Raw genomic sequence first — 26,422 nt, forward strand, 5'->3', positions numbered from 1 at the left:
TACCACAGAGGTCAAGTCAGCCAGTTCCCCAATGCACAGTCCCACTGTGACAGGAATGACAGCATCATGGCAAATTTATGAACTGAGTCAGACACAGAAATGTGGGAAGCTAGTTCAACGCAATGATCGAATCTCCAGAATCCCTTGCCTACACTTAACTGTATTAGAAACTACAGGCAAAACACCTACCTTTCAGATCCTCATCTTCAGTTGTGGTGTTACAGCTCTCTGTGGAACCCTGCATGGCAGAACAGAGCATTACCAGGCATCAGCAGTTGGGACCATGAGCAAATAGTTTGATTTGTTTGTGAAGAAAGATGGGGAAAAGCGCAAAAACATTGGCAGGGATGGCAGGGAGAGGATGATACAAGGAAGATTTGGATGAAAGCAGGCCAAATACTAAGCAAAACTTAACAGTATCTCTGCTCAGCTTTTGCATGTTCAAGCCGTTCACCCAGAACTTTTACAAGTATGGAAGTTACCAAACTCTGTCAAATGAAATCAGATGAGAGTTGCTTCTGTTTGGAAGAAGAATAGCCACAAGAAGCTAAAGAAGGGCTCCTAGGCTTTCCCAGAGGAAGTCTCCGTTTCCAGAAGAAAAAAAAAAAGGTACATAAGTGTCTATATCTTCTCTTTCATCCCACATACAAAAGAGAGTGGTGGTTACACACCACAGTAGGAAAGAGATGTTAATATCTGAACAGTTGTCTTTACTCAGCCTCTTCCAGAGATCCACAGCCATTTAACACAACCCTCCTAGTCTACTGCCAGCAGTATTCAGGAGCATGCTACAAATCAGGCATTGGAAAGGTAGAAACTGAATTAAGACACACGAAGACAAGAACAAGAGAGAAGCAGAGGTTTCTCTGGCAACACTCCCATCCCTTACCTTTATGCCATCTGTAGCATTATGGACAACAGTTGTTTGAGGCTCCTAGGAAAGGATGGAAGAATAATTAAACTCCAGTTCCAAAGCATTCTCTCATTTCTTTTCACTCCCCAGCAAGTGGAGAAAAGGTGTCTGACATTAAAAAAAATAAAATCAAACCACAAACTCCAAACAGCACACTAGTGCCTGCGTGCGTGCGCACACACTTCCTGCACAGGTTTCCTTTAGAGAGAGGCTGCACTAAAAGCTACAGTCACAAGGAGACAAAGCCCCCAGCTTCCCTGCAATTGCCCCTAATTCCCAATTTGCTTCCAGTGAATCAGGCTGGCACAGACACCAGACAGCAACCAAGCAGCCAGTCTGCACCCTCTGCAGCTGTTCATGAAGTAATGAACCCTCAGCATTGTCCTCACTGGAAAATATTTCAGAGGAGGGAGAGGGGGAAGAAAGGATAATACTGGGGCTGGGGCCTTTGTCTCCCAGGTTTTTGGAAAGGTTGCTGGGTATGTTACCCTAAAAAAGGGACATTCATAATTTCCATAACAGAAAGGGGATGAGCCAGATCACCTCAATGCCTCTCAGAGAGGAGTTGATAAGGAACTGTGAAAAAAGGCATATTTTTCTAAAAGTCTCTAAAATGAGCTCCAATTTCAATAATAACAGTATTTAATAATTTAGAAAGGCTCTCTCAGTATCAATAACATCATGAACAAAGCCAGTGAAAAGAAAGCAGAAAATTATGAAGTGTCCCTAGAATCCTTCATCCTACAACAAATAAAACCAACACCAAATTCCCCCCCTCTCACCTCCAAAAAATGCCAAATCCAACTCTCCAGAGACAGACAACAAAGAGCAGCTACCAGGCCTATGGGTGCTAACTAGCTCCTGCACTCATCCCTTCATTACCAGGAAAAGACTTCAGGATCCTGCACCATCTCTTCCCACTGCTGTCACTCTCGCAGGGTGGCTCAGTGAGGGCATCAGGGACTGTGCTGGGCAGTGATGTACACTCACCCATCCTCCTCTGCCACCCTTGCACTGCTGTCTGTTCTTCCAAGCATACTGAGGCAGGCCACACACACTGAGCTGTGCCATTCAATGTACTTGGCACAGGGCACCTATGAAGCCTGCACACAGCCCAAACAGAAAATGCCAGCCCAGCAAGTCAGCGAGCTGCCCAGGATCAACTCAAATGAGCAGGCCAAATGGGCCATCAAAGGATTCCCCTAAAGCTTCAGTCTGCCCTTTCTTCTGTGGTGTCCTGAAGTCCATCCTCCATTTCCTGAGTGTTGGAGAGTGGATGGAGCTTGACACTCTCTTCTTCCAAACCTTCCCAAAGCCAGCAGGAACAGTTGGACGGGACACACAGAACTATACAGGGATGGCACATGGGGAAGTCCAGGCAAGCTGCGATCCCCACATCCAACCACAGCTCTGCTCAGCACCCCCAACCCAAAGCCTGTGAGGCTGTGATCAGGCCCCACAGCAGCACAGGAACACAGACAGAACGAAGCCAAAACATAAGCTGAAACAGAGCAGCACAAGCAGCACTCGGGAAGGAGGGTGGGGGAAGAAGGGGAGAGGACAGAATCAAAATTAAACCAAACAGGAAAAAAAAATAGCGGTTGGGGAAGATACCATGGACGTCTGCACTGGGGGTGTTTCTTTTGCAGTGCTTACTATACTGGTTTTGTTGTTGCTCTGTGGCTGAGACAGAAAAACATGGTTTTAGTTCCACTGCTGGGCAGCAAAGGCAGCAAGAAAATGACAGTATTGTTTCAACCCCAACCATCTCCTCAGACCCTCCCCTCCCCACAGGCTCAATCACCAAGAAGAGGGAGGATGAAGGAGTGCTGCCCAGGTCGCTGGACATCATCCTTCCCTCAGAGACAATAGAAGTTGTAGGGGATGTACCAAAATCCAAATGTACATGGACTGCTAGATCTATAAGGAAGGAAAACAGAAGGGGAAAAGGCAGCAGCCCTAAGGGATGGGGAGAATCCTGCAATGACCACTAACAAAAATATCTGGTAAGGGAGAATGAAAGATGGCAGCAGTCCTGAGAGAAAGAGACTACAGAAGTGAGAGACACATGATAGTCATGGTGCAGTCTCAAACAGGGCACACATGAGTCAAGTCTGAGGAGTCCCAAAGTGTACAGGAACAGTCCTAGGTATGTGATAATGCTAAGGGTTCCAGGGAATCTACTGATCCAAGGAAAAGTGTGGTCAGTCCTAGAAAAGGTAGAGAAAAGGTGAGGTAAAGTGTATTTTATCCCTGCTGTGACCTGAACAAAGAAGTTTCAGGACCAAAATATGGAAATGGATGGGTTGGGACACAAGGAAAAGGCCATATAGTTCTGCAAGTAGGAAGTTCTTTGGATGGTGCCCAGTAGTTTTTCATCTTTTCCCCTCTTCAGTCTCTCTTGTAGCTGTGGCAGAAGCATAAAATCTCCATTTCCTGCATTCCTGCATCCACACAGCACAACAGTGAGGCAATCACCAGCTTGCTGAAAAGAAGCATCCCACTGAGTCATGCACGTCAGTAACATCAGGAATGAGCAAAGTCTATGTCTGTAGGAAGCCAAACCTGTGTCCACTAGTATATAGTTCCTAGCCCAAATGTAACCCACACACCAGGTATACAGCTCTCATGCTGCCAGACACCAGCAGCAATGTCAAAATCGGCACCACAGGAGCCCCACTCAAACTCCTTGGTTTACAGATTCAGGGTATCAGATGGGAGCTCTTGGCTCTCAGTGTGCCCTCACTGCAGTGGCTCTCTGTCCCACTGTTCTCAGGGAGTGCAAATTCATACTGCAAAACATCAGGCCCTCATCACCACACCACAAACACCACAAAGAATGTAGAAGTGAAATGCTGAGCTGGAAAACATCTGCCAAAGGTATAATTATGTCAACCAGTGACAGACCTTATAAGGTTGAGACTTTACACACACCTACTCATACTTCAGTTTTTCTTCACAAGCAACATGTCTTGACTTAACTATCCCTTTCGGAGAGGGAGAGAGAAGAAAGAAGAGGAAGATGGGGCAGGTGTAGAGAGGAGAAAGTAGAAGAGAGAGGCATGAATGAATTCCTCAGAAGTCCATGGAAAAAAAAAGGACCATATGATACACCCAAAGCTAAGAAAGGAGAAATACGACAGAAATTACTGTTTGCTGCCTCCTCCTATACATCCCTGCATTGTCTTAAGACTCTGGCTTTCCTAGAGCTTTGCTTTCTGCATCTATTTCCAACCTGATGGCAGAAGAGATGACAGTCACTGTGGATGTCAAAGAGGAGCAGATCAACCTGAAAAAATTAATCTCAAGCTATTTTGTGGCATAAACACAATCAAACTTCTGGCAATGCCTGGGTCTACCTCTCCACACAGCACTGAGGTTCCTGTACTTCTCCAGAAACAGTGATTCTAATGCAGAGATCTATCTCTCAAAACTCTTCCAGTGAGAGGAATGCAGCACATTCTTCTTAGTCCACTGGGATAAGAAGATAAAGTTATCATGAAAGAAGCTATAAGAAAATAATTCCAATTTTTTGGGAAAAACGAAACCAAAACAAACATCCAGGACGCCAATGTTCTGAAAAAAAGCTGACAGCAGCTTGTTAGGTGTGGTATGTTGCCTTATAAAATACAAACCCACACACCCAAAGCACACAGCCTACCCTCCAGGCTGCACTGAGCACTCAGTTCATCCATCATACTCTTCCCCAGCCAGTGGGCTGAAGAAGACTAAGTATCATGTTTGCTACTCCAGAATCACATAGCATTTTACTCCAGCACAGAGTCCCAATGAAATTAAAGGCAGCTTACCCCAAGAATTTCTCACAGCTCTTTCTCAGGGGGAGGTATCTGACATACTGAGCTTCCTGCACACACGTCTTGTGGCCATCTAACCAATTCCTCTTCCTGGAAGAAACTAGCCTTGCCTTCCCAGAGCCCCAGGTGGCACAACCAACTCTTACCCCTCCTTCCTTTCCTACCACCTGCCAACATCACAGTCACTGGGCAGGCTGTGTTTCTTGGTAATTTGGTACAGCTCAAGTTAAAAGAGCCCAATTCACATAAAAAGGTGCCAGGCCCTTCTTAAAATCTATGTAACACGATTAGCTTTGGCACAGCAGTTGGCAGCACTTCCTGAGCTAGACAAGAGACAGACAGACAGGCACAAACGACATAGAGGGTGCAAGAGAAAGAAAACAGACCAGTGTTCATATCGCTAAGGACACACACATCTAGCCAACCAAAAGAAAATAAGTACCAACACATGGGTTATCTCTGGTTATTTAGCCACCTTCACTGCTTCCATGTTTTCTGAGTCTGACACTTACACAGCTTACATATCCCAGCTGCTTTAATACGATATGCAAAGGGAATTTAAGTATTGCTCTCAGTGGGCACAAAAGAAGGGCAAGAAAGGCACAGTGAACTCTTGCCCTGCATAAACACAGGGCTGGTGAAAAGTCAGTCCCTCACATCAGACTTTCAAAGCAGTATTTTGGGATTAGGTTTTTTTGTGTGGTTTTTTACAGTTTTAAGCTGTCATTGAAGGAGGAAGAGGAGAAATATCTTCCAGGTAGTAAAGCAGAAACAATTATTCTGCTTTCTCAGTACTATAACATTCCTGTTTTTATCTGAAATAGGGGAGAAATCTTTTCTGTTATTTTTCTGTGCAAAGGAGATAATACAATAATTGATTTTTTTACTTCAGTTAATATTCATATCTGTCTCAAAGTGTATCACTGGGCTGTGTATGACTCCTGACAATATGACACTGGCCAATTTCCTCTTTGCTCCCTTGAGAGTGGATTTGACTACTTTTTTGACAAATTCTATAGATGTCAAACATCTGGATGAATGAAAAAAGGAAATGAACAGGACAGGGGAGGCAGTTACTGGGTATTTGGTCATGCTGGGATACATAAACAAGATCAGGACAAAAGGAAGTTTTGGATTATAAAGGCTCTGACAAACCTTTTCAGTAAGTATACTAAAAAAAGAATTGACCAGCAGCTCTGAGCTGCCTGGTGGTGCTGTGCCCACACGTTTCATCTGAACAGCGGAGCCCATCAGTCTCTGCCACATCTGCAGTGACTCCTAGTTTGTTCTACACTGCAAGGCTCCTATCAAGGATGACAGCACCAACACCAGGCAAAGCACCTGCTCCTCTTTTTGGCACCTCTGCAACAGAATGACAAAGCCTCATGTCCAGGCAAGGCACGGACCTGCTCTACTGAGCCCAGGACAACCACTGCCTTTTTTTTTTTTGTTTCACACTCAGAGCAGGCAAAGTCAAACTGCATTGCCCAGCAGTCGATTTTCTGCACAAAATGGGAGCTGTATGTGGCGGGGGGCCAGAGGATCACAGAGCCCTTGTGGTGAGGACATGGACCTTTGAGTGCACACGGATCCCCCCCCCTGCCCGGACATGCTATGTAGGGTGATGAGCACAAGCCGAGCGTGCATGGCATGAGAAATGGCGGACGCACGAATCGCAGGCAGCTTACGGGAGGTGCTCACCATCAAATGCACACTGGAGCTCGACTTCCTTTTCTGGACACATCATTGAGAGAGGGAAAGAGAAGGGAAGAGAGGAGATGAGAAGAAAAGCACAGAAACTATTCACACATTAGTGTGCCAGCAAGGGCCCCCCTGCCAATAACGCTCCCCTGAGGCAGGTGTAAGCAGCAGCAGAAATGCACAGACACACGAGAAGGAGCAGAGAGAAGTCACCATTAAAGCACATGACTACACACCAGGGGAAAGGGCAGGGCTGAAGATCCCCGTCCCCTCAAACATTGAAGTCAGAACATAGGTGCCCCACACATTGATATAAGGAGGGAAGAAGAAAGAGGAATATATATCCACAAGATGTGGGATGCAAGGGGGTGCCTCTCTGTGCTCTCCCACCTCAGCTTTCCCATCCACACTGAAGAGGTAGGCAGAAAGTCTACATGTGTTCACACTTGGAGGAAACAGAGATATGTTTGCAACTCAAGTGGGAGGGTAGGGAGGAGGGCAGAACAGAGGGACACCCCCAGGGGCCAAAGAAAGAAGGGGGAACTTCTGTGCATAGCATGGGGAGGAGACAGGCTCCCTCACACAGCATTTGGGGCTGATTGGAGAGGCAAGGTACACTAACAAACAAGTAAGACAGAGGCACTCAACAGCCAGAACACTTTGTGCTTTCAGATTTCTCCTCGGTTTGTGAAGAGAACAAACAGGTTCAAACATTACTTAACCTTCTTGGACTCTACTCTTGTTCAACAGCATCTTCAGTCATCTTCAAAGATACCTTCACACTGAACTGCACTCTCCAGTAAATGAGACTCAGCATGAATTTCTCTGCTCTTTCACTAAACTCTTCCTGTCATCCTGTCTAAGCTGAGCCTGGCAGGTCTTCCAGCATTACAATGCTACTCTTTCCCCCTGCTGTCTCCACATACATTTTCCATCTGCCCTTCTTCAGTACTATCTAGGCTATTTCTCTGCTGCTTACCACAGAGTCTAGCTCACATAAGTAGTGTAGGACAGCACGTCCCAGTCAAAAATTATGATAGTGTGGGCTCAGCTACATACCTCTGGACTCCTGCACAGCCCACCCCTGGAGCAGCCTCTTGACACAGTACAGGCAATGGACTTGTACCTCCCCATTTCACACACTTACTGAGCCTTCACAGCTTTTAGCTTGCATGTTGCCTTCATCCCTGCTATCCTCACATCAGAGCTCAAGCACACATACAGACTGACATGCCTTTGAAAGCACAAGTGCCAATGTTTACTTCATACCCAGAACTACATTCCTAATCACACCATACAGTCCAGAATCACATAGCCACTGCATGAATAGACTCAAAGTAGCAAAGCTTCTGCCTCATCTGATCTTTAATTCCTGTGCAGACAGACTCTGATCTGTTCTGCATTTGGCTCATGAAGCTTTCACTTCACGGAGGCACAACATAGGGCTTGGCGTTACATGGTTTACAAATTTGTGATTTCTCTCATATTTTTTTCAGGACAATTTAGCTTCTCCACAGGCTTTCCTCAAGCTAGAGCTAAAATATGATGTACTACCAGTGAATGAATACAATGCTTAGATCACCAACAACCCAGAGGAATCCTTGCACCCAGTAAAAACAGGCTGCTCCAAAACTTCAGTTTGACTTTTAACGTATCCTGTAAGTTGCAGCAAGCAAACAGAGACTACATGGATACTGCAGGGAAACTGGTCTCTGAGAAGGACAGTCTCACCTGAAGTTCATACAGGTTTCCAGTGAGTTACCAAAATAAGGGACAGAAAATGTTAAGATACAAGCAGAAGGTTCAATATGAAAAGAGTCAATGAAGCCATGCAGAAAACAAACACCCTCCTACACAGAGGCACAAGTAACAATGACACGGGAGGAAACAGAACCCTCCGCAGATCAGAATTTAATTAGAATACAAGCTAAATTTAAAACAGCCTTGGTCTATTAACATGGCATGATGTAGTGTAGAAATCCCAGAAAGCACATTATTGCTGGCTACTGTAATAACAGGGGCAAGGAAAGCTAGCTAGGCAGTATGAAAAGGGTGGGGAGTGAGGTCTGTGTTACAACCAGAGCAGGAAAGTACTACTAAAACACAAGACAAGTTAGATAATGCCAACATGAGGTACTGGCAGTAAGTGCTAAAGCATCAAAAATTATTAAGTCAAAACATATACAAGGAAGTTACTAAAACCAGATCAATCTCCCAATACCATCTTAACAGTTGCATCAGAACCATCTATGTTACCTTCCCAAGGTGACTAGCTGAGTGAGCAAAACTTTTTGTTCTTCTTGCAATGTGACTGCAACTTAGCAAAGTAAATAAGATAAAGAAGTTTAGTTATAGAGTTCTCTTTCCCTTCCATAACACAGCAACATCTCTAAGAATTACCAGGCAGTGCAGAGATGTCACAGGGAATGCAAAAAACTGTTAAAGGCAGACACATAATCTACGGTAAAGTACCTCACTGATCACTTTTTCCCTACACCTGAGTGACAAAACATTCTCCCAAAGCAGCACAGACCACATATCTAGGGATGAGTGTTTGTTAAAGTTGTCGAAAGAGGAGCATATTCTCTGCAGTAAAATTTAAGGAAGACTCTTGCTTTAGGTAACAATAAAGAGAAGTCAGTAGGTGACAGAAGACAACTGAAGAATCACTGTCTCTTCAGTATAACAATACTAGAAATGGCCACTGTAAATCTTTCCACAATACATATTGGAAGATGCTATAGGAAGTAGAGTGATTCTAAGCAAGGTCCCATTCACAGTCCTGGGCACTTAACATGGCTATTTTTTTATGACAACTTTTTGCATTTCTATCCTCTACATGCAGTTCTCCCCCAGCTTGATACTGACAGTATATTTATGTTAAAGTGTCACATTTGCTGCAAGTCATGTTCCTATGAAGAGTATAGTAATTTCAGAACTTGAGGTAGGAAAAAATTGTTGAACCTAAAGCAGATCAGTAAGAGGCATCTTGAACTAGCAAACTTGAGGTCCTATTTCTATTTCTGGTTTAGCCCTTTTGTGTGATGCTGAGCAAATAATTTCATCTTTGTCAATCCATCTCTCTTGGCCTTTTGTCAGCTTGTTTGTTTAACTTGTAAGCTAAGAGGCAGGGATTTCCTGCTTAGCCATCTCTACAGTGCTCAGCACACTGGACCCTTGATCTCATTTGGTGTTTCTAGGCATTACAACAATGCAGTGAAAAAACTGAATGCATCAAAGGTGGGTATAATGTGCTACTGGAAGTCAGCACTTAACAGATCTGAAGCACTCCCCAGGTGTCTTGCATAAAACAGTTCAGCACAAAACTCAGATGAACTTGGGTTCTCCTCATTTAGCTTCAGCATAGTAACCTTTAAATGTATGGCTTTAAGACCACAACAAGTCCAGATACAGAGATAGGAGCAGTAGCTCCTGTTGGTCACTGTGTGGATGTTACTTGACCCTTAGGGATTTCACAGGTTAGTTCACCTTGCTACTGTGCTTTCTCTGTTTAAGGCACACTTTCACCAACTGCTTTCTCAGCAGCCATGCCAATTTACAGAGCATCCTTCCTTCTCCACATACTCTTTACTGTGCAAAGGGCAGGGAAAGCTGGTACCCACCAGGCATAAAATGTACACTTACTGCAATATTCTTTACAAACAGCAGAACAAACGGTATTTGATGCCTCTTTGCAGTTATGCAATATGAAGGGCAGATTTTACAACATTAACCTGGTTAAACAAAAAAAAAAAAAAAAAGGATTTTTACTGTTTCAGCTGAGTTCTCCTTTTAGCTGCTATTCAGCTTCTGCTGGGAAAGAAAACAAAGTGCATGTGGCAGAAAGACAAGGTAGAAAATCAACAGATTTTGCAGAGCATTGCAAGTGAACGCTGTTAAAATCTCCTGCATTCCACAGCATTCTCCACAATTTGCTATTTACATGGTGTCACAGTGGGCCTGAAAAATATTATTGTTATACGTCTATATATCTTAATCACAAACTGAAGTGGTCAGAAGTAAACAGGAAAGAAAAAAAAGAAGACACTAGCAAAGAGCTTAGAAAAGGACCAATTTAAAAACACAATTACATACTTAACTAAAATTACCACTTTGAGCATTAATAAATTCTGATTATAGAGATGGATCTGACAGGCCCTGCTAGAACTGGAAGCACACGTAGCCTCTGATATCAGTAGGAAGCAAAACACCCCTTTGGAAAAAAAGGGAACACAACTGTTTGAAGTGCTACCCAGAGACAGAAAAAAATCAATGGCAGGACTGTAACACTAACTACAGGGAGCCCAGACCCCTGTAAGAGAAAGGACATTCACCATAAAGTGTCCTTAATCTTCATCCAGGTGTTTGCCCCAGCCCACTCCTTAACCCCTCTCTCACCTTGCTGTAGGTGGCAAGTCCAGATTACAAGCAGAAAGGGGAACAAGAAAGCAAGTAAATTTGAGATGAAGCTATCTAAAGTAAACTCTAAAATGGTAGCTGCACAATGTTGCTCATAAATTTAGAATCTTAAAAAAATACCTGGGACCTACAGCGGTGGCCACAATATATGTGGTATGTTACATGGCTCTGCAACTCATCAATCAGTATCTTCTAGCCTCACTTTCTGGATTTGAAAGCTGAAAAGCATGTTCCTTGGGGATAAAACCTGGGCCTTCCTGTTGCTACTCCATCAGCTTGGATCCAAATTCTGCTTGAAGAAAGTTAGTGCAGCACTACACAGGTTTGTTGAGCAGGCAGAATTTAAGATTCAAGGCAGTTTAAATCATTCATTATTTAAGATAATGGAAAAGTTCTCAAGTGCCAAGCTGATGAAATATCTACCAATTAGCAGAATTAGTACTTGAAATAGAAGCAACAGTGCAAAATGAAAACCAGGAATGCTTCAAATAGATTTTGGAAAGGAATTTGCTAGAGGAGAGGTTCATATACACAGAAATTTATCAAAATAACATCCGTGTGGACACACCTATATTGGAATTAAAAAGTGTTTCTTTTCCATTTCCCCCTCCTGATTTAAGCTTCCTCTACTCCCTTCCAAAATGGTCTGATGCAAGTAAAATGCACGCATCCTAATTGCTTTAGTGCTAAACTTCCTTCAGCAAAGGATTAAAGCCAAATCCTATGGAAACAAAAACTGTGCCTTTTTTTTTTTACACATCAGGTCAACACAACTCATACTAGATGCTCATACCACCACCACATATGACTAAAAAATCATTGCTCTCTCTCATTTATGCTAAATCAGCAACTACCTGCTACACCTTCCATCAGATATTTACTAATACAGTTTTCAAGGAGTTCTTGGGAAGAAAGCATGAGAAAGATGTATAGGTCTCACTCAAGCTTGCATACTACTATGTAATAGAAATTCCTATTGTATTTGTCAAATAATGCAGAATTCTAGCACAGGCAGCTCTGAATACCAGCCAAAAGGATGGGAAAGTTACGTTGAGCAGAAAGTAAATTAAGACAAACTGGTGATGGTTTCTTCCTCAATGTCTTTACAGTCATTAATTTTACACTAGTATAATAATCCATTTGTGGAAGAAATACCCTTTCCATTCTTATCTACTGTGATAAGAGTCTCATGGAGCATAGTCGCCCTGCATCAGACAAAACCAATGAAGAAACGGAAGTATTTTCTTTCAAAACTCCATGAGGAGGTAGTTTCTAAGAAGGCTGTAAGAGACAAACAAGCAAAAAACTCAACCACCAAACAAACCAGTCTTCTTATCTGGAAGAAACACGAGAAACAGCCTAACCACATGGCATGTGGTCAGCAGCAGACTACAGTTAAAAATACAGCACACAATGCTTGTTCTAAACCTACATCTGATGTAGAATTATTTATATAGGAAGTGGGAGTGAAAAGGATACCACAAAGCTGAAAATCTAGTCAGTGTTCAAGTCACAGTATTTGTGCTCTGCACTACTGCAATGGGCAGAAAATCATTGTTTGCTACAACTAATGTAAGACCAGATGCTCTTAACCAGACACTGGCACAAGTGTTTGTCAGAACTGCACAGGGTGAGAAGATGAATGGAGGTAAAATTACAAGTTTCCTGCATAAAGGAGCAGCACATGGCAAGCATGCTGGTCACAATGGTGAGGCCAACAACCAGACAGTGACCAACACAGAGACTGCTGCACAGCAGCCAAGTGTGCCAGTACTGCTCCAATAGGCGAATGGACGTGATAAAAGCTACACTTCCATGGGATGACTAACGGGATGCAGCACCACACATTTGGACAGCAGGGGCAAGTCAAGAGGTAAGCATGTAGCCACAGAAATCCTACAACACAAGTGTTAAGGATGTACTACAAACACACACAGACCTGTTCTCTATCTTGTCCGAGCTTAGCACTGGGGAAAAGCAATCTGTACTTTTAAAAGTCTGTATTATTGAGCAAAAGAGTAACGCAAAACAGGAGCTTCAATGAGAAATATCTGATTTATTTCTGAGTTGTAACACTTAGAGAAATGGGGACTCAAAAGCCACATCCAAAGATAGACACCATTTGGGGAAAATGGGAAACAAACACCTCTCCTGAGGGCCCTCAGCCCAGGTTGAATGTGAGCAGTGCCCGTCATGGACAACACTGGGGTTCATACTGCAAAGCCAGACTGCTCTAACACTTTGGAGCAAGGAAGTTGCATGCAGACTCTTGACATAAAGTCTCCAGTGTCATGCAGAAGTAGAGAAAAGGTTTCCAGAGGGCAACCTCATTCACCATGTACAGAGAATGCTATCTCTCTAATCTACCTTTACTTACACTTGATCACAAGTATTCAGTTATAAATATGAGGAACAACATATACTGTGAAGAGCTGAAGAGAAGTAAATCCAGATTTATCCTTTTCATGGAGGAAGACACCATGTACTCCATGAATCAAACACCACAAGCTTTCTATGGAGCTGGAAGCCTCTAACATACAGGGTTTCCTTGTAAATACATGACCAAGAAATTGTGCCTCAAAATCTGTGGGGATATCTTTGTTCATTTTTGCAAGATTTTAACCCAAGATATGGCACTCCCTGAAAGCCTGTTGGAAATCAAGAATCCTGAGAAGAAAGCTTTTTTTTTTCCTAGATAGGTAACAAAACTATGTAGAGGTGTTAATACTTGCTGCTTTTTCTGTTGCTTCTCCACTGCCTCACTGGGATTTTGAAGCAAGCACCTGCTGGTTCTCAGTTCACAACATTTGGGATAGCCCATTCTTATTCCTCTGGGATTTGACTGTAATGTTTTCAATATCAACAGATGTAACAACTCTAACATACTTGCTGTATTACTGTGCATGTGTTCAGTGCATATCTGTACAAGAGGCAGGCTTGTGCCATGGCACAAAAGCTCACTCTTGCAGGCACATTTCAAAGACAAGCATCCTAGGGCAAGAACAGCAGTTCCACAGGGCATTTTGGTCAAAATAAACAGCCCAGACCTTGGGTGTAAATAGGGCAGAACACTGCAGGACTGCAAGAATACATGTTTTACTAGAGCAGTCTCCAAAATAAACACTAGTCCTCTGGAAACACCTCTTTTTCCAGCAGCCTGCTTGTACTGTGAGCCCTCTGGAAACAAAGCCTCATAAAGTGAAAAAGGGCTAAGACAGCAGGAGAGAACAAGTGTGCTGGTCATGCAGTGTGGATGTCAGACCTCCAGCATGGGGAGAATGAAGACTGTCCATAGTGTTAAACCAGATGAACTGTTCCCATAAGAGCTGTAGAGAAAGGTTTGGACTTCAAATGAAAATGCAAGCTAGTAAACCCAGCCCTTCTTTTCCATGTGGAGAACAACTAGCCTTTGGAACAGTTAGGGGAGGACAGTGCTGTAGCCTGTAACTATCTCTATGCCAGCACCAGATGGTAAAAGGCTACTGCCTGCAACAGCATCCAGCCTCAGCAATGGTCTGTTTGACCTCCAGAAATAAACAATGACATGCAACACAAAGAGTGACATCAGAGTGGGAAAAAATAATTCCCCTCAGAAAGGAACAGGAGTGCCTCAGCTTCAGGCACACAAACTGAACCCTTAATACAATACTCAGTTTCCATTCTGTCCAAACATGAACATTGGGAGGCTCCTCCTTCCTGTCCCCTCTTCCCAGCATCTGTCCAAGGGGATAGATGAAGAAATTTCCATGGGGTCTGCTGGGTATCATCAGTCACTGACAATATCCATATTCAGAAGCATTCTGCACTGAACAGAACAGACTAGTCAGAGGCATGTGTCACAACTGAGCAAGTCCTTGGTCTTTCTAATCCACAGCACTGACCAGTTCTCCAAATAGAAAGGGGAAAAAGAATTCCTGCTGTCACAATAGTGCACTTAGCTAGTTGTATGATGTATAAGGTACATGTAAGGAACAATAAGATCCTACATGGGGCTCCATAACAATACAGTGATTATAGCAATCCCAGCCACAGGACAGGGCTGTGGTTTTACCCTGGAAGAGGATGGGCAACAGAGAAAGTGGCTGCCTTTTGTTCAGATGGTGGGAGAGATAGTAAAATGGGAAAGCAAGAACTTACCTTCACTCCATCTGACTTCTTGTTCAGCAGGCTTTTGGCAGCTGTGGAGAGAAGCAGAAGTAGGTCAGATTTTGGTTTCAAGACTTCTTTCTCTCTCCCCACTTCCCTCAGAAATGCACAAAACTTCAGAAGGACAACCATCCTGTTAATTCCTCTCTAACAGCAAGAGACATGGAAAACAGACCAAATCACTCATCAAATCCATCCTGATAGCAGAGGGTCATCCAGCCTATCTACTGTTCACTTATTTAGGCAAAAAATGTTCCCGGTTTCACTATCTCAGGAAAACCAAGTCTGAAATGATAATTTAGAGCTCCTTTGTTTCAATCCTCCATTCATACACTGTGACCCCATCCAGAAGTGCCAGCAGTTACAGGGGAAAAAGCTAAAGAAATCTGTTAGATCTTTGCAACAGGATAAAGGTTGAAGGTGCAGTCATTCACATAACAGACATGGCTTATAAAGGAGGCACTGATAATGCAGAGGCCTCCTAATTACTGCTATACACAGTTACCCTGGGGATAGCTGGATAGCTAAAAGGAAGAGACTGAGAAATGCAAAAGTCAGCATCTGATAACTGTTAAAAAAAAAGGAGAGAATGACAAAAGAGACCAGAACTAAGCTGAATTTCTTCACTGAAATATAAAGATGGTCTGCTGTGCTCAACTTGAACAACTGGCACTACCAATGAAACTGAGAGCATGATAAGTGCACACAGAGAGCCCACAACAAATCCCTGGCAGAGGACACACTTGGGAGTGATGAAGGAGCTGCTCCGTCTACTACAGCATAGTGGTACATTGACAACGACTGTCAACAGTAAGATCCCATCTACAATCTCAACAGATATATCTTGCCTACTTATGAAGAACATATTCAGTTGTTTCAACTTCCATAAACAGCATGCTAGACAACTACTGGACCAGCACACTGATACAGCTCTCCTAAGCAGCTGCTGGGAAGCATAAAGGTCTGGGTACTTGACCTGGATTTGAGGTCCAGCAAAAATGAGACTTAAAGAAAAGACAAATCCTAAGACAGTGCTCACATGCCTGTTGAAATGCTTCACTCCCAAAGACCTGCTGACCAACTCATGCACAGAGTGCTTGTTCTCTCTAGAAGCAGCAACATTAGGCAGAAAAGGTTTTAGCAATACCTAAGCAACTGTCAAATTTTATGTCAACAGCATTTTCCACCCTGCTTTCCCTACCATAAGACCCTACAGACATGGATTAACTAGACAATATTAGCTGAGCTGATGCAAATGACTACAGCATCTCCTCACAGCAAAGAGGTGGTATCCCATACAAGCTTGTTAGAATATTTGAATTATTTTCCTAATTCTACTCTCTAATGCAAGTATACAACTAGATTATGATTTTGTTTTCATTCCAGTTCTCAGAAACCAAGAACACTGGAAAAAAATCATGCACAGTGTTCCAAAGTGCACACATGAAGGTGGGCAAAGTGACTCAAGCAACTGATTTACCCTGCAACAGACTCTTTGCTGAGTGTACACATACTAAAGCATAGTAAGACTGCATCTAACAAATAAGTCCTTGCCACCTTCAAGGCACAACGAAGATCAGGTTGACTCTACATGAAAGTGAGAAGGAGAACAACGTGACTATGGGGTCAAAAGAGGTCCAGCGTTTATACCACACATACATCAAGGCATCTCTCACAACAACTGCTGAAAACAAGAAACTGTTACAGCCCTACAACACTTTGGAAGGAGTAAAGGATTCTACAACTTAACAAATGTGGCAAATGGAACATCCTCAGAGTGAAAAAACCCCCGAACATCAGAGAAGCGAAACAGTACCACCATATGTTCTGGGAATGACCCAGACAAGCAGGGAAGCAACATTTTTCACGCTTTCTGCAGTTCTCCCAGAACTCCACATTTGTCTTTGTGGACAGAAGACAGCTAAAATCATGTTCTACGACATTAAAGCAACTTCAGCTGAGAGTCCTTCTGTGCAGCACTATGTAATGCTGATCCAGTGTCTCCTGGTGCAGCCTGCCCATCCAGCCTCCTTCCCTGATTGTACCTCTGCACAACACACATTGCTCTCCCACAAGCCTGTCAGCACCCCAGTGTTGTAGAAAGAAACTTGGCCTGTGTTGTATTTAGTTCATGCATCATACTGTGGTTTAGAAGGACCTAGAGAGCCCATGAAATGCATTCACACACAAAGTTGACTGTAGACACCTCAAACAAAAGGGAAGCATGCAGGTTTCCCCACAGGTCAACCTGTACATGTTATAAGACAGAAATTAAAGGGGATGCTAGTGGAATTTCTACACAAGCAACAGACAAGACTTCCTGTAACAATAATAATTTTAGAAGACAGGCAGATTAGCTAAGAGACAACAGGAGGAAAAAAATTCAAGGACACATGAAGGCAGGTTCTTTACTGTTCAGGAAATGATCTCATACCCATGCTCTGCAGTTTTCCAGGCATGAGATACTAGTATTAATTTTCTTCATCCTTCCCACTTCTTCTACCTGTCAAAGGGATTAAATTCCCTCTTCTCAGTGAGTTAAGAGTTCCTCTAGAATTAAGCAATACAAAAGCACATGCTGCTAACCCAGCAACTTAAAAACACAGTTCTGTTCCTGGCTTAACAAGACACCCTCCAGTTAATCTCTGAAGAGAAACACAAAAGGCCTCCTGTGCACACACCCCAGAACTCTCCTGAACTTTAGGGAGAGGAAAATAAAAGTAGAAGGAATTATTAGAATAATTTACATCCACTTTTAATGATAAACTAGACTCTCTGGCCATAGTGATAAACATTTAAACACAGTAATGAAATCCATGTCACTCTGGCAAGCTGCAAATGGAAGTTACATACTGAAGTCCACAACTTCAGCAGTGAAGCTTCACAACTTCACTTTGTGAAGGTGGCTGCTCCTAAGAGAAAGACCAATTTTTTCCATCCTTTCACTCAGCTTATAGCAGACTTACTTAGAGAGTATTGAGCCAGGATCCTTAAATATTGCAGGAGACTCTGAAAACTCTGTCTACTTTTTCCTAGTAATAAATTGACATGTACTTCTCAGAAAATGGTTTAGGAGTTTCATGCATATGATCTAATCTGTTGGTTTACCCGACTGTACTTCCGTATTCTGTAAGTGAATTCAGATCAGTGTTTGCTTGGGCCATCTGAACATCAGAAGCCACAAGTAAGCACCCAAATAATCCTGTGTATACCCTGGTGTGACCCCAACAATCCTACAGGGAAATTTAGATCACAAAGTTCTCTCTCACAGCTGAGCGAATGCCAACCAGAGTGTGGAGAGAAGCTACAAATCTCTTATTATAACCAGATTTCAACTTCCTGACTTATACTGAAAGGAATACAACTGTACCTGTTTTTAACAAATAGCCTACAGCTGGCCTGAGATGCAATCTTTAACAAGAATCACAAACAGACAGTATTAAACTGTTGAATATATCATAACTTGGGAAAGGAGCCAGATAACATTCCTTTATCTTTAGGTTAACTGGCCTGGGGCAAAAGGCACCTAGCAAGCAACAAATTACTCATAACAGAATAAAAACTTTTTTTTTTTCTTTGTAAAAAGTAAGATTTTCTTTATGGGCTAAAAAGAAAAAGAATACTGCTACAGACTCTTTAAGCATACAACTTGTCACAGGCTAAAACCACACTGTCCAGTGAAGGAACTCCATTTTACAACTGCAACACAGGAGGTAGTAAGGACAACAGGATTACAGGAGTCTTCTCATATTTCCTGCAGACAGTACTATCGCGCCTAATTAATTGGTACTGGGGTCACATGAGCCTTCATTTTCCTCTCAGTTCAAAACATCTGTGAAAGAAGCTTTTAGGAGATCTCATCTCCAGACAGGAAGAAGCTTCTCTCTTCATAAATTTAGTTTCCTGTCTGCTGGGAATGGGGCTTTTAAAGGCCCAGAGAATAGTGTCACCCAATTAGAGAAAATAAAAATCCCTTAAGGGCTTTAGGGAAAGAAACAAGTGCTATCTCAGAACTTTCCAAGGGCAGTTAGATAACCTGTCACGACAGGGGAAGTCTGAGCTCTACCCAAAGTTCCCACATGGACTTCCTAACTTTTTATTTTTCGTTAGCATTCTTCAATTCCAGCAGATGTATGTATTTCAACTGCAGCAACTTAAAAAAACCTAAATAAATTAAAAAGTAATTACAGTTTTAAAAAAAGTCAAGCTCGTATTACACACAGTCCTGCAAAGAAAGCAGGAATAGATGACTTCCCCATTTAAAAAACACATAAAAACATAAGGAATTGGTACTCTCCACAGAGACTATAAAGGCTTTGCATCTAAATTCATGACACCTCTTTCTGGACAGTTTATCTGAATGTCTCATACTTGGGACCACAGTTTATATTCCAAGCAGAACTCACTGACACTGAGAACCCTGTGCTCACTGTGGGCCACCAAGGATTTCCTTTGTTTCAGCTGTTAGCTGAAGTGGGTCCAGCAGCTTCAGCCCTCGAGACAGAGAAGATTGAGTAGAGCAAGCCTTTTCCTCCTCCATACTAGCTCAGGGATTAAGTGGATGCATAGGGTCACACACCATTAAGGAGAACCCTTCTCTCCGGCATTTCATGTAGTCAAAATCTGGGCCACAGGAGATTCTCATACCCAAGCACTTCTGCAGCTTCATTAGAAATGACAACATTTGAAGACTAAAAATTAACCTAAAATTTCTGTTTAAAAAAAAAAAAATCAAACCCCAATCTATTTCAGAATCATCAATTAAGTGAAATAAAAACTAATTGTGTAAATAGATCAAAAATGGTTCTTACCAGCATAAAGCCCAAGAAAATGTTCAGTTTTGTATAGTCCTGTGGAAGCCCTGTCATTGTCCCATAGCTCCTCAAATAGTTATTTCAGAATCAATCTCAAAAAAGAGTATATAATTTTTAAGTCCTGTAATAGCACAATCTTGGGAGAAAATCATTCTGTCTCTTTAAGGCCAAACTATGAGAAATGCAGTAAAGAGAAATCACTGTAGCAGCAAGTAATGCTGACATATTGGCACAGGTTCACCTCAAAGCAAAAACCAAGGAAAAAAAAGTTCTGGAGTTGCTGAGGGATGTCCCTTAATAGTAGCACGGTTTCACATAATTTAATTTTTTTTTTTAAAATCACCATACAGGAGGCTAAAAACCCTGCCTTGATTTCACAAAGAATGTATACATGAATGTGCACTTTGAATGCTGGAATGATCATTTCACAGGGGTTTTCATTGCAATTACAGGTTTATTGTAACACCACCTAGAATATAAGTATTGGTATCTACCATTTGTAAATGGCTAGATGAAATTAATATACTTCCATTTCATTCATCATCACTTAGAATCCATATAGCAGAGTTTCACTTGAAAGTAACTGTAGTCAGGTGCAAAAAAAATCTGACTCATGCATTCATGATTGCCCTTTAGAAAGAGGAAAAAAAATTGTGAGGAGGGTAAAGAATGCAAACAATCTTATAAACGAAAAGCACTTGCAAATAGAGGTTTTCCACCCAAATGGAAATGAACCCAGATAAGACTGCGTCACCTAGATGTGCCGAGTCAAGACAATCATCTTCCAAAAAGCATGAATTTGCATGTTGAGATTTGCATTTTCAGTAAATGCACTACGTAATGCAGTTGGGTGGGAGCCAGACTACCAGCTATTAAATTTAAAAGGATGAAAACCACTTCTGAGACTCCGAGAAGGAAAACTCTAATAGCTAGATGCTTCAGACCCATTTTTGATGAGTCAAAGTAATACAATATCCAAATAGCTCCTGTCCCTATTCTCACCAATATTACTTTCCTGTCCCTGGTTCAGGTCTAAAGGACACACCTAATAAGAGTTCTTGACTACTGGTTTATGATGGGAAAGCTAACAATGCCAGCTAGAATTTCCCAAAAGTAATCTGCTAACAAAATATCATGAGAGGATTGTGGCAGCTGACCTCATTTCTGTTCTGTACCATACTAGAGCACTATATGCTCCTCCACAAACAATTTCCTATTTTACAGTGGTCACCAGCCAAGGTAAAGTGACCACCTTTACACTATGATGAACTGAAAGCATGTTTCCTCCCCTCCTACTCAACCCCCAAATGGTTAAAATATACTCCAACTCACTCACACAAAACAACCAAGGAATGGATGAGAACATTGAGAACTTACCTGAAAAATTCCGAGACACAAGCATTGTTGTAAGGATTGCACCCTGTGGGGAAGAGAAAGCAGGGATAACAGAGTGTCACTTGAGAAAGGGGCTGGGCTGACCCATGGAGAACACAGTGCATCAGGTGCCAATGCAGAGATATACCAATGCTACCCTGAAAAGTCCTAGTGTATCCAGGATTCCCATATGTGGCTGGTTGGGCCTGACATGGGACCACTCTGAGTCCTGCCTTTCTAGAATGGCAGCTAAATGCCAGACAGGATAGCCTAGGAAATCTAAAATGGCACTAAGAGTTATGCTTAGACATATAGCTGCTTCCTTGCTTTCAAATGGCAGATGGCAGAGGCTCTGCCCCAGCTACAGGCAACTGGTAACACCAGTATTGGAAGGCAAAAAGTGTTCAGAACCAAAAGGCCCAGGACTAGCTGCTCTATTTCAACTCTTTGGCAGAAAGTAGAAGGGTATATGTAGCAGAAGAGGCATGGGAAGCTTACAGCTTTGGAGAAAGAAACTACCTAGCTCCTCAATACACTACTTCAGTAGTCCGTACTGGGGGATCACATAAGGTACTTCTCTAAAAATGCATCATCATGGCTGGGCTTCGCAAACGAAGATTTGGGAAGGCTCTATCCACATTTGTTACAGGCACATTGGTGGTTTATGAGGCCAATATGAGACAGACATAACTGATTGCAAAAGGCACAGCAGAAAGACTCCTTAGATGGTGTATTCTGCAAGACACGGTTCTTTCTGCGTTTCCTTTTCTCCTCGAGAGTGATCCTGCGTGTGTTCTCGAAGGAGACAGCAGCGTTATAGATGGTGTGTCTCCAGGCCTCCCGATTGGAGGCCAGTTATGGTGATCAATATGGCCAAGGCTGAGATGTTGTTTCAGGGAGTCCTTGTATCTTTTCTTCGGGGCTCCTCTCCTGCGACAGCCGGTGGCACGTTCACCATAAAGCAGGATCTTAGGGAGGCAGTGGTCCTTCATCCTGGAGACGTGCCCTGCCCAGCGCAGCTGTGTTCTCATCAACATGGCCTCAATACTTGTGACTGCTGCTTGTTCTAGAACAGATAGATTGGTCACAAAATCTGACCAGTGGATGTTTAGGATTGTACAGAGGCAGCGTTGATGGAAGCATTCTAGGTGTCGCAGGTGGTGGCGGTAGATGACCCATGATTCTGAACCATACAGGAGAGTAGACAGCACAATGGCTCTGTAAACACTGATCTTTGTACTTTTCTTCAAGTGTTTATTACGCCATACTTTTTTGTGGAGTTTTCCAAAAGCACTGTATGCCTTTGCTAACCTGTTGTCTATCTCTCTGTCAATCTTACCATCCGAGGAGATGATGCTACCTAGGTAATTAAACTGCTGGACTGATTTGAGCTCTGATTGGCCAATGGTGATGTGTCTAAAAATGTACTAGTCACAAAAAAAGACACTGTTGGTAAGAAGGCACTAACCTCAAATTCAGAGAATTAAAAACAAACTTAAGGCAAATTAAGATGTACTTACCTTTAGCTTTCTTCTAGCATTGAACTTTCTCAAGCATTCCACAGTCTCCTGCCTGTGCATCATCGATGCGACAGTGGATCGTTGCTGAAAAACAGGAACAGCAGAAGATCAAGAACAGATCTAACAGATCCCTAACCAAATCAGGTAGGGAAGTTCGTTCCACTTGTACACAATTGTGACGTGCAAGATGACATGGCCAAGCCTCTCACCACTGCATGGCTGCAAAACACTGCAATAGGTTCACAACTTAAGAACTTCCATCAAGATGTGTTAAATCAAGGTATGCTATTACAGGACTGCGCCTAAGAAACTCTGTGACTGAGGTACAGGTGAGAATCAATGCTCCCTGCCTTTTAGGCACTCACATGACTTAAGACAGTAGGAAGACAAAGCCAAATGAACAAACATACTCATGAGGGACTGAGTCAGAGGCACTACAGAAAAGATCTGTGTTGCATTAGTTACAGCTTGAAAGGGAAATTCCGAGCAGCAAGCGAATACTAGTGAGCAATAGCCTTCCTGGACACAGCAACCCCTGAATGTAAGTGCTTGACTAGCAGAGTCCTTGGCATCTTTGTATCAGTTTTGCAGAAATAGGTTTTCAGTGTGTAAGAGGAAAGATCATATAGTTCTCCTGTGCCAGTGCAAAAACCTGACCATAACCTCTAGCCAGTGATGCACATCTGTCACCACAGCAGACTGGGACCCCCTCAGCTGCAGAAAGACAACTTCCCAGAAGCATTGCAGTCACTGAAACCCCATGAAGAAATCAGAGACTGATGCTGCCAAGCATTTAGAGCACATGAGGAAAGCAGTGACTAATGCATAGAGCCACAAGCCTGAATTCCCTTCACAAGGACAGTGAGTGAATTACTAACCTGGCAGATCAGTGTGTACAAAGTCTCCCCTAACTTTCTGCTGCCTGAAAAAAAAAATCTGCAATACCCAAAAGAACTCTAAACCATGCTCATATTCAGTTAGTTTCATGGGAAGTCTCTGCTTTGATCCTATTGTCAAAGCTAGTCACCCACTGCAGTACACTCAGCAGTGTGTGGGGAGAACGTAGCCAAACTGTCCTCTAACAACTGTTGGTGGTCACTGTTTGTTCAGTCTCCTTAGGAGTGAGAGTGATGTCCAGTTGTTCAATGTCAGCATACAAGAATAAGGACAGGCACTTCAGAAGTTCACTGATGCTAAGAAAGTCAGTGTCTCAGATACACTTAAGATTTCCTACAACATTTATTTTCAAGGAGCCATACATATCCAGAAAGGAAATGTATGTTGCACCCACAGGGACTGCAGAGCAAATGGAAACAACAGACTCAACAGGAGGCAGTTTTGGTGAGAGGCTAACATGTCTGTGAAGTGAAATCAAACTCCCCATAACTCAGAGAAGGAAAGCCTCTCTTGAACTGCTCTATATTATGTTGCCACAGGGAGCGGGCTATTACCATACGGCTTTGGCTACAGGCATTGGGAGGAAAGTTAAGTATATAGGAACTGCTATTGATTACAAACGTGCAAGGAGAAAGAAAAAAAAAAGACACGCAAAGCCTCAGCTGGCGTGAAGTTTTGACTTCCAAGGAACTTGCATCACTTTAGAGCAAACACTACACTCCTGTTACACAGATGTTCACATAAGTAAGCTTAAATTGCTCATCTGTTGCTTTGTGGTGCAAGGACAAAACTGCCACAGTTTTACAAGAAGAAATGAGTAAAGGAACACATCCCACATCCCCAAGACCCATCCCAGAAGTATGTTGGGGTATTACAAGAGCATCCAGTTAGATTTAGGTGAAACTATTTCATCCTTCAAAGATAAAAATTGCATCATTGCTGTCCTCCCCTACACCCACTCCAGCGATTTCCTTGCCAACTTTGCAAAAAATGAAAAATACTTATGTGGCAAGGCAAAAACTACATGCATAGAACAAAAAAAAGTTTTTTTGCTGATTTCAGGTTTACAGCCAGTTAAGCTGAAGCACAGCAGAAATGTCTCAAATGCTACAAAGATGCTATGCCATAAACTGAAGCAGAGAAATGAGAGAACAAAATGATCCTAAAATTTTTGTCTGATGCCAAACTCCATTTTGACATTTTAGATGATATGGACTGGAAGAGGAGATGTGGGAAAAAACAGAAACTGCAGATATTGACAAAACTTCTAAAAGAATAAGGGATTTTTTTTCTACAGTGGCAATAAATGCACCACAGCTGACAAAGTTGGCTTATTGAAGGTCATTAACAAAAAAAAAAATCATAATTTGAAATATTTAAAATATTCTGGGTCCTTCAAGCCTTCCTGACACATCCATTCAGGGTACACCACGAATCAACCTGTAATAAGGAAAACACTTACGCAGACCCATGGATGTTTGAGAGCCTGGTCAGCTGTGATGCGCTTTGCTGGGTTTATCGTCAGCATCTGGTTGATCAAATTCTTGGCTTCAGGAGTCACAGTGTCCCACTCAGGTGATGGGAACTAAAAGAGGAAGAAGGAACAGATGATCAAAGGAAAATACTTTCTACTAGCAGATGAGATTCTCCCCCCTACGCAGCTGAATTCCAGCTTTTGCCCTTTGGATACCAGGGCTCAAACATTTGCAAACCCCATTAATTTTTGTGAAAACCCATGCTGAACAAAAATCATACTGAATCCAGCAAATGAATGGTACCAGACAGCAGGACACACCTGTACCATTCACCAGACATAGGCAGGAAGATTAAGAGTTTAAAAGCCTTTTAGGAATCACTCAGACCTTTGAATTTCTTTCACACTCAACAGTCAAAAATGTAAAGTCACAGATCTTTTTGACTGAGTTCTTACATAAAAAACACAAGCACTATCTTATTTTACCCCACCTGGCTCTTTCTCCAGCATGCTAAAAGCTGTAACAGCATATGCAAAATCACAAACACTTAAATACAGCAAAACCACATGAAAGCAAAAACCACTGACAAGGAACATCCCATCAGATACACTTTTCCCACCATAAAGCACAGTATCCTGGAACAATACTAGTCACTTAGGTGTAGCAACCCACCAGCAAGTTGTTAGCAACCATCTACCATACCAATATCATTACTTGGGGAGCAAGAGCGATGTAAGAGTGGATGGGAATACAGAAGCATGAAAACATAGTAAAGAATTTAAAGTATTTCAGTTGCTGATCATTTATGAGGGGTAACTGCTCTCTCCTATAATTCCATTAATGACAAAGAGGAGATGTTTACACCATCCCCCAGATGCTTGCATGTGGTATGGATGACAGCACGCTGAGATTAAATCCGATGAATCTACTGTACAAATACAGGTGAACTTGAGAACACAAAGACAAATATGCTGTTGGGGTAAAGCTCCCTGTCTTTAGATGGGGAGAAGATTGACCCATCTTGAGCTCATTTCCTTACAGCACTACATTATTTAGAAGAAGTTTAACCCATCTCTTTTCTCCTGCATTTTGTGCTTTACTGTTGGGTCATAAAAATACACCTGCCATATCTGATTTGCATATAGTCTTATTTCTGCATTTGCAGGCATCAGCAAGGCATTACACAATTTGTTCTACAAACATTGCAAGAGACTACTCAAAAATTATGATACTGAGCTTTCAAGCCAGGACACTTTCTCCACACCTGAACTCTGAAGTATTCATGGCAATGTCTTGCAAAACCCCTACCAATAGCACGAAGTCCAATTTACTGTTGACAGTTCCATCA

The 26,422-nt window shown here is 42.5% G+C and overlaps 1 protein-coding gene across 24 annotated transcripts in view; it reads right to left on the reverse strand.

Annotated features, from left to right (window-relative positions):
• CAMK2G (calcium/calmodulin dependent protein kinase II gamma) overlaps positions 1–26,422 on the reverse strand; it is a 118,441-nt gene that overhangs the window by 13,409 nt on the left and 78,610 nt on the right. For 9 of the 24 annotated variants that reach the window (XM_051800914.1, XM_051800891.1, XM_051800892.1 and 6 more), the window contains 8 exons: positions 25,062–25,184; positions 22,703–22,786; positions 21,186–21,228; positions 14,986–15,026; positions 6,430–6,462; positions 2,528–2,596; positions 890–934; positions 190–238 (listed from right to left, as the gene is read on the reverse strand). In XM_051800914.1, coding sequence (XP_051656874.1) covers positions 190–238; positions 890–934; positions 2,528–2,596; positions 6,430–6,462; positions 14,986–15,026; positions 21,186–21,228; positions 22,703–22,786; positions 25,062–25,184 — 487 coding nt within the window. The remainder of the gene's footprint in view (positions 1–189; positions 239–889; positions 935–2,527; positions 2,597–6,429; positions 6,463–14,985; positions 15,027–21,185; positions 21,229–22,702; positions 22,787–25,061; positions 25,185–26,422) is intronic. The other 15 variants (XM_051800894.1, XM_051800895.1, XM_051800903.1 and 12 more) reach the window with 4 other exon arrangements.

Source organism: Manacus candei, unplaced genomic scaffold (genome assembly GCF_025592945.1).
Source record: "Manacus candei isolate 608988 ecotype Guabito, Panama unplaced genomic scaffold, ASM2559294v1 h1tg000050l, whole genome shotgun sequence".
NCBI classification, from domain to species: domain Eukaryota; kingdom Metazoa; phylum Chordata; class Aves; order Passeriformes; family Pipridae; genus Manacus; species Manacus candei.